General features: G+C 37.0%; 1 protein-coding gene across 1 annotated transcript; it reads left to right on the top strand.

The window, feature by feature from the left end:
* Positions 1–55: 55 nt before the first annotated feature.
* SLC10A5 (solute carrier family 10 member 5) lies at positions 56–4869 on the top strand. Its single transcript, XM_082432859.1, has one exon. The coding sequence runs from the start codon at positions 3384–3386 to the stop codon at positions 4698–4700; it is 1317 nt and encodes a 438-aa protein (XP_082288985.1). The 5' UTR covers positions 56–3383; the 3' UTR covers positions 4701–4869.
* Positions 4870–7874: the final 3005 nt, after the last annotated feature.

Raw genomic sequence — 7874 nt, 5'->3', positions numbered from 1 at the left:
AGGTATATATATTTCTCATTTGGTTAATGTCGGCTTTGATTGGCTGTGACTCTGCTCCATGTTATCTTTACTCCAGAATCTAATATGAAGGAATGACCCCTTTTGGGGACATTGCCATTCTTATGGCAGAAGAAAGAGATGGCTCTTAGAAGATAACATGCATCACTTTTGCTTTAAGCAAGACACATGACCAAGCCTACCAGCATGGGGCCTTAGTATCTGCCTACATCATGATGTATAAATTGATGTGTATACATGAATCATAGAAACTTAGAGGTCATCTCACTCACTCTTCAAAGTTTGTGGATGAGGAATCTCAGGCCTAGGAAGGGAAAGTTATTTTCTTGTTGTCACCTAAGTGCTTTGGGGCATAACTCTGATAAAAAACCCCCTCCAGTAGGATTCACCGTTTTGTCTGTATCATATAGTACAGATAAGAAGAAAGAGGGGATAACTAAACTACATTACAAGTCCTTTATATATATAAAACAAAGCAAAACACATGCCAAAAGTAACTACATTTTACCAATACATTAAAATTAATGCTCCTGACTGATGTATTCTATCTATACTCAGCAAAGTACTACTATAGAGAAGAAATAGAAGTTATTTCTGTTTGTTATTTGTCCCTTTCCTACTTTGCAATAGACAGGGATAGTGGCTTTAGGTTTAATTAAAGGAATAAACTCACAATGTTTATTTCCTCTCTAATTCTTTCTTCATATTATTTTCATGCAGTGAATGGAGATAACTTCTGACTTCTATCAGCTGCTTATACATTCACTTATTAACCTAGTTATTCAAGTACCTACTAAATGTAAGGATTTGATTCTAACTGCCATGGTGGATACAATGAAGAGATGTATACCTACTTAAAGCTATAATACAAAGCAGTGTGGCAAGTGCCAATGAATATATAGTAAGTATAGCTATGTTCTAATAGCTCTTTTATCAGAAACCATAAGACCAGAAGTAGAAATAATCTTTAAATATATTCCCAGATACCAGAAAGTTTTAATACAAATACCTTAGCATCTGCATAATTACTTGCACATGGTAGATGACCAACACATGTCTCATGAATTGAACTGAAGCTAAATATACCGGAAAAAATACCAATGCGGGTTGAAAAGAAGGGAAGTAAGGCGGGCAGAGATTGAGCTACACTTAAGGAGACTAAAGAAGAGGTCCTGTCAATGATTAGAAAAGAGACAAAGCAGCATGGAGGGAAGGACTTATGTCCTCTGGTCCCAGATAGTGGAGCAAACTAGTCTGTAAGAGACACAGGTGCCAGCATTCTTGGAGGCTCTATGGACGGGGGCTCCGGCCTGAGAAGTCTCCTAAAGAGAACAAGATTGTGGGCAAGAGAGGAAGTCCCCCCAGTGTCTCGTTTCCAAATTACTCTGAAATCAGACATCTTTCTCAGGCTTTCTTTTAGGGCTTTCAGTTGAGTCTGCTTAATATAATTCTAGGGTTGGCTGTCCCCACCCCTCCTTAGAATCTTTCTACCTGCTCACAGGCAACTAGAATTATAAGCAGAAAACCCACAAGTAGAAAAATGTTTTAAATTCAGATAAATATCTAACTACAGTATGATACAAATGAGCTTAAGCTTCATATAATCAGCCAGTAAATACACATGAATAATAAATTACTAGATTTTCCCAGATTTGTCAGATTTTATTCCAGGCAGTTTTCAGATAAGAAGCCTTGGAGAACCTGAAGAAGGGGAAAGGCTACAGATGGAAGGATCTGAGGAAAGTGAAATTTACATTCCTCACCTCTTTGACCTGGGCGACAAAAATTGTGAATTAAGATATTTGGTCACATAACTGTAAAGATAGCTTTGGTTTCATAAAGTTCTTGTCTTATGTTTGTTTTGTTTTTGTCTTTTTAAACCAGGGAAGTTCCCTGGGAACTTAACTGAAATATCACAGAAACATTAGTTCCAGTACCTATTTCAACATTGGTGTAGTGTATTTTGTTTTTCTCAATGTGGTACATGGAAATAAAATTTATGGACTATAAAGTCTATTGTATTTGAAAGATTAACCTACATAAGTCAAATTTTTAAAAACTTGTAAAAATAGCCAATAAAAATTGCTTTGACAATTTTTGAGGAGCAAACATTTTATGATCTAAAATACTTAATGTATAACTGTCATTGTTCCATTTGACACAGATTGTGTCATGATTACAGGAAGGATCTGCTGAAATGATTATATGATCAGAGACTACTAGATCTGTAGGCTCAGTAGTAGATAACTGTAGTGGGGTTTTCTTGTTGTTGTTCTTTGTCTTTTTTTTTTTTTTTCTGCTTAGCATCAGAAGCCCCTCCTCTTGTTTGGGAAACAGAAAGCGTTTGTGAATCTGTGGGTTGAAGTTCAAAAAGCCTGACTCTTTTCCTTATTCCTGGCAGCCAAGACAGGCATATGACCTAAGCTGGGTCAATTGAATATCCTTGCCCTAGCTGTGAGTAAGAATAGTGTTACTAGGAAGGAATAAAAGATTAGAATTAGTCAGTGGGCTTCCATTGCCCCATTGTGTCAGGGTCCAAGTGTCCAGCAGCAGTGGTCCCTCAACCAGGCTGTACCTTTGGCCATGGATCTGGCTATGTGCTCTCCCTAGGTTGCCAAGCTATCTGGTAACCATCCAGGAAATTTTTTTTCTACCTAGGGACACCACAAACAGTTTCAGTTTTTGCCTAACTGATATCATCACTGTTTAGAGTTATGGGAAAACCCTAACTAGCCTAAGGATGCTGCAAGGCCAATTTATGGGCTCTGCAGTTTCCTAAGTAATGATAAAGAGCCACCAAGACTAAGCTCCAGGAGGGAAGAGTCACCTAGCTTGATTACCGTGGTATACTCAGCTCCTAGCTCAGGGCCCTAGTACACAAGTTCAGTAAATTTTTATTTGATTTTGACCTGAATGAATAAAATAGTAACACCCACCTCTAGGCCTCCTCAACATCTATTTAAAATTTTTGGATCCTGTCTGCTTTTAGTGTAGATTTTCCTTAGGAAGGAACAGAACTCAAAAAAAGATGACACTAAGGTTTTAAAATCAAGTAAGTAGGAGGCTGTTTTTCCAGTGGCAGAAATGAGGAAGTCAGGAGTAAAGATTAGGTTTCTGCTGTGATAAATTGAACCTGTTAAATGCTATGACTTTTACATTTCGTAACAGTAGGTTAAACCGGTTATGTCACTCATTCGATAGCTCTGTATTTGTTTGAAAAATACAAGAGTCCCTCCTACTGGACTTTGATCTAGCAGAAACAGCTGTTACCTAACAACCTCAGACCGTCACTGGAACACCTGTACAAGAACGTTCTTTAGTTTATTTAAATGGTTTTGCATATGTAATTTATTTAAGCCTTGAAAATGATTAGAAAACTTTTTATGGTCCTGCTTTTGTCGTCTGTGACTCTTGGAGAAGCAAGGAAGTCGTTTCTCAGTTTTCTGAACATAGAAAAGACTGAAATACTATTTTTCACAAAGACTGAAGAAACTGTCGTTGTAAGGTCAAGTTACAGAGATAAACAGCCAAACTCCAGCTACCTCTTTGTGCAACTAGAAGATCCTAAAATGCTCCAAGTGGTGAATGTGACTAAGACCTTATCAGATGTTACCAACTTTACCATAAACCTGGTGACAGATGAAGACGGGGAGACAAATCTGACCATTCAATTGTGGGATTCTGAAGGTAGGCAAGAAAGACTCATTGAAGAAATAAAGAATGTCAAAGTCAGAGTGCTCAAACAAAGACAAGACAGTCTTTTCCAGGCATCAAACCTTATTGATAGAAATATCCTTATGCTTTTTCTACCAATGATACTGTTAAATAAATGTGCATTTGGTTGTAAGATTGAATTACAGGTGTTTCAAACAATATGGAAGAGACCTTTGCCAATAATTCTTGGGGCAGTTATACAGTTTTTTCTTATGCCATTTTGTGGATTCCTTTTGACGCAGATTTTGGCATTGCCTGAGGCACAGGCTTTTGGATTTGTAATGACCTGTACATGCCCAGGAGGGGGTGGGGGCTATCTCTTTGCTCTGCTTCTAGAAGGAGATGTCACTTTGGCCATTTTGATGACTTGCACATCAACGTTATTGGCCCTGATAACGATGCCTGCCAATTCATACATATATAGTAGGATGTTAGGGTTATCAGGTACTTTGCATATTCCTGTTTCTAAAATTATGTCAACACTCCTTTTCATACTTATACCTATATCAGTGGGAATAATCATCAAGCGTAGACTACCTGAAAAAGCAAACTTCCTGGAGAGGATCATTAGACCTCTGAGTTTTATTTTAATGTTTGTAGGGATTTATTTGACTTTCAGAATGGGATTAATGTTTCTAAAAACAGTGAACCTAGAAGTGCTTCTATTGGGTGTCTTAGTTCCTGCTTTGGGTTTGTCGTTTGGGTACTTTTTTGCTAAAATTTCTATGCTGCCTCTTCCTGTTTGTAAAACTGTTGCTATCGAAGGTGGGGTACTGAATAGTTTCTTAGCCCTTGCTGTTATTCAGCTTTCTTTTTCACAGTCCAATGCAGACTTGGCTTCTGTGGCTCCTTTCACAGTGGCCATGTGTTCTGGATGTGAAATTTTACTGATCCTTCTGTTCTACAAGGCTAAGAAAAGATGTATCCTTACCATAGAAAAGAAAAGAAAGAAAAATCCCCCGGTCTAACAGTTAAAGCTTTACTGAATTTTCCTACTCTGAATGAGGTACTGTGGGAGATTCAAAGAATATCTGAAATGATGCCTGCTCTCAACTCACTTATGATCTGATTGAAAACTTGACATTAGGGGAGAAATATATACATACATATAATCATATGTGCTAAACACCCAAAGAACAGTACAGACAGTTAAATGTACAGGAATTCAGAGGAAGGAGACTACTTTTCAACTGTGTTGGCTTGGAAATGTTCTATAGAGTTGGATTTTAATATAATACTTTATTATGGTGTCTTGAACAGGAAAGAGCAATAAAAAAAAAAAAAAAGTCCTCCTGTAGTGATTATGATATATCCCGAGTATTTATGGAAGGGCTGCCCTTCCATAATAGGCATTTGGTAAATGCTCACACAGTGAATGAATATGTAAATTCCTCTTTGGAATCAATGTCTTAAACTAAATATAGCATTTCTGCTCTCAAAATTGTACTTCCTCCTGTCGTCCACGTCTCCCACTAAAGACATTACCATTTATCCTGAAACACAGGGTCATCTCTTCCCCCTCTTCTCCTTTCTTCCCTCTTCTTTCTTTCATTATAGTCAAACTATTTCCTACAGACAATTTCCTGTAATATCTTTTTATCAGTCTCCTCTCTATTCCCAGTACTACCACTTTTGTTCTGTCCTAGATTGCTGCTTCCCTAAACCTTTCTTACCTGGCTTTTGGCCTCTCTGTCCACTCTCCAAGCACTGGCAGATTAATCTTCCTAAAATCTAACTTTGATCATCTGCTTTCCCTGCTACAAACCTTTTTGCCTCTTGAATGAAGTCTATATTCCTTAGGGAGGCATTTTGTACGCTCTGCTCACTGAATTCACCCTAGCTTTCCAGTTTTATCTCCCCTCCCACTTCTTTACACGCAGTCTTTGCTCCAATCAACAGATAACTTGATAACTCATGACTCTGCCTTTGTTCACACTGTCCCTGCAACCTGAGGGGACCACGTCATCTCTGTCTAGATTTTGACCACTCTCACAGACCTGGCTCAAATACCACCCTTGCTATGAAGCTTTGACTAATCCCCCTTAGCTACCAGGAACTGAAATTTCCTCTAAATTCTCATCACAATTTTTTATGCTCATAGTACTTGCATTACAGCTATTTGTGTTCCTATCGTATCCTCCCTATTTTGCTATAAATCCTTGAACATGCAAATTATAAACATAATATAATATGTAAACAATATAATAGAATATTAACAGTACAATATAATAGTATGAACAGTATAATATAATAATATAAACAATAGAATATGATACTGCAAACAATATTCATTTTGATACTCCCCATAATATCTAGCATATTTCCTGTGTGCTTATTCAAATAAAGTGTTGAAGTACAGACTAGGGCCCAAATGAATAGTATGCTTGTTTTTACACCACTGTTGAGTTTTCAAAAGCAATTTTTAGTATCTAGTTCCAGTTTGCACTTCTCTCCAAAGAAAGTAAGGGCATCAAGAAAGAGAACTATCACTCTAAATAATTCTGCTTCCCATATTTCCCAGGCCCTTAGTTGTAGGCAAATTACTTAACCACCCTGTAGTACCATTTCCTTATCTAAAAAATGGAGATAATAGTGTAAACTCCATCAAATTGTCATAGGAATTAAATGAGATCTTATTGACAATGTCCTTAGAACAGAGTACATGCTCAGCAAGTGTTAGCTGCTATAATTATTTTACCAGATTTTAAACTTTTGACCTTGATATATCTACTGTTGGTTTGAAATACTAATCTGATAAGTCCATAGAGCCTAAAACTTCGAACATTTTCCTATCAGTGTTATTCACAATCTTAATCATAGTATTAGGGAATTTTTGTTCAGTTTGCCAGCTGATAAGACAACCAAAGTTCTTTTTTTCTTATTTCACCAAATCCAGTATGTTAATACCAAGACTCATCAAAGCGCTGGTTTGGCATTGTGATGGATGGTTATTATTCACTTTATAAAATGATAATTGCCTACATGAAATACTTGACTACTGACTCCTTTAAATGGAAATCTCCACTTAGGGGTTTAAAATATAATTAAGCTAGCATAAATTTGATTTATGTACATTTTCATGAACATATTTTACTGATTGGGAGACAAGAAACTGCCTTTCTAGTTGCTCTTTATCCTTAACTTTGTGGTCTCGAACAAGACACTTCTCTGCAGTTCAGTTTTCAAATCTGTAAAATGAAGAGATTCAACTGAGGTTTAAGATCTTGCTTAACTCCTAAACCTGTAATTCTGGCATAAAACTCTGGGACATTAACACCACGGGCAGGGCGATGGTTTCAGGTTGACAAGAATAACCACTCACAGCTGCTGCTTTCTACTTAAAGCAACAACCAAAATATGAGTTTCTTGAGGGCAGGGACCACATATTATTCTTTGAATTCCCTACAGTTTTTAACCAATACTTTTAATTGAGTTGGTGCTCATAAAACATTGAATTAATTAACCATTAATGTCTATGAAAGTCAATATCATACACTCTAGGGCCAGATTATGCCAGGGTCTGCAGTTCCAGCTCTGTCACCAACTGGGTGACATTGGTCAAATTACTTAATCTCTCTATGCCTAAATTCATGTGGAAAGTGGGGATAGTGATAGTACCTACCTCATGGTATTGTTGTGAAGATTAAATGAGTTAGTATTAATAAGGTCCTCAGAATAATGCCTAACACATAGTAAACTCTATAATTATTATAGTTACTCTCTGCATGTTTGATCTTGCACCTTAAAAGCAGATGAATGTGTACAAATGGAACTTGGAATATATTTTATTTATCTTATAGATGTATCATGGAAGATTGAGATTTTTATGTAGGAACATTTGTCTAATTTGGATGGGGATGAAGTTATTCAAGCTATTTATTTATTGTTTAAGAATGAGAGGCATAAAGCAGGCTAATTGCTTGAGTTCATACCAACCATTTGTCCAACAATAATCAGTATCAAGGCTGCAAAGAACAAAAGTCTTTATTTGAAGTCTTAAGAATTGCAATTCAGGAGACACAGATTTGGGACTTCCCTCGCAGTCCAGTGGTTAAGACTCCACACTGAAGGGGGCCTGGGTTCAATCCCTGGTCAGGAAATAAGATCCCACATGCCGTGCAGCACGGCCCAAAAAAAAAAAA

This window comes from Balaenoptera physalus, assembly GCF_965194825.1.
Source record: "Balaenoptera physalus genome assembly, chromosome: 17".
Lineage (NCBI taxonomy): Eukaryota > Metazoa > Chordata > Mammalia > Artiodactyla > Balaenopteridae > Balaenoptera > Balaenoptera physalus.
Note: the sequence above shows the minus strand (reverse complement) of the source record. Positions and strands in the feature narration are given on the sequence as shown.

Bases quoted from the DNA above. Each gene is read 5' to 3' on its own strand.
- SLC10A5 (XM_082432859.1), top strand. From the start codon at position 3,384: ATGATTAGAAAACTTTTTATGGTCCTGCTTTTGTCGTCTGTGACTCTT.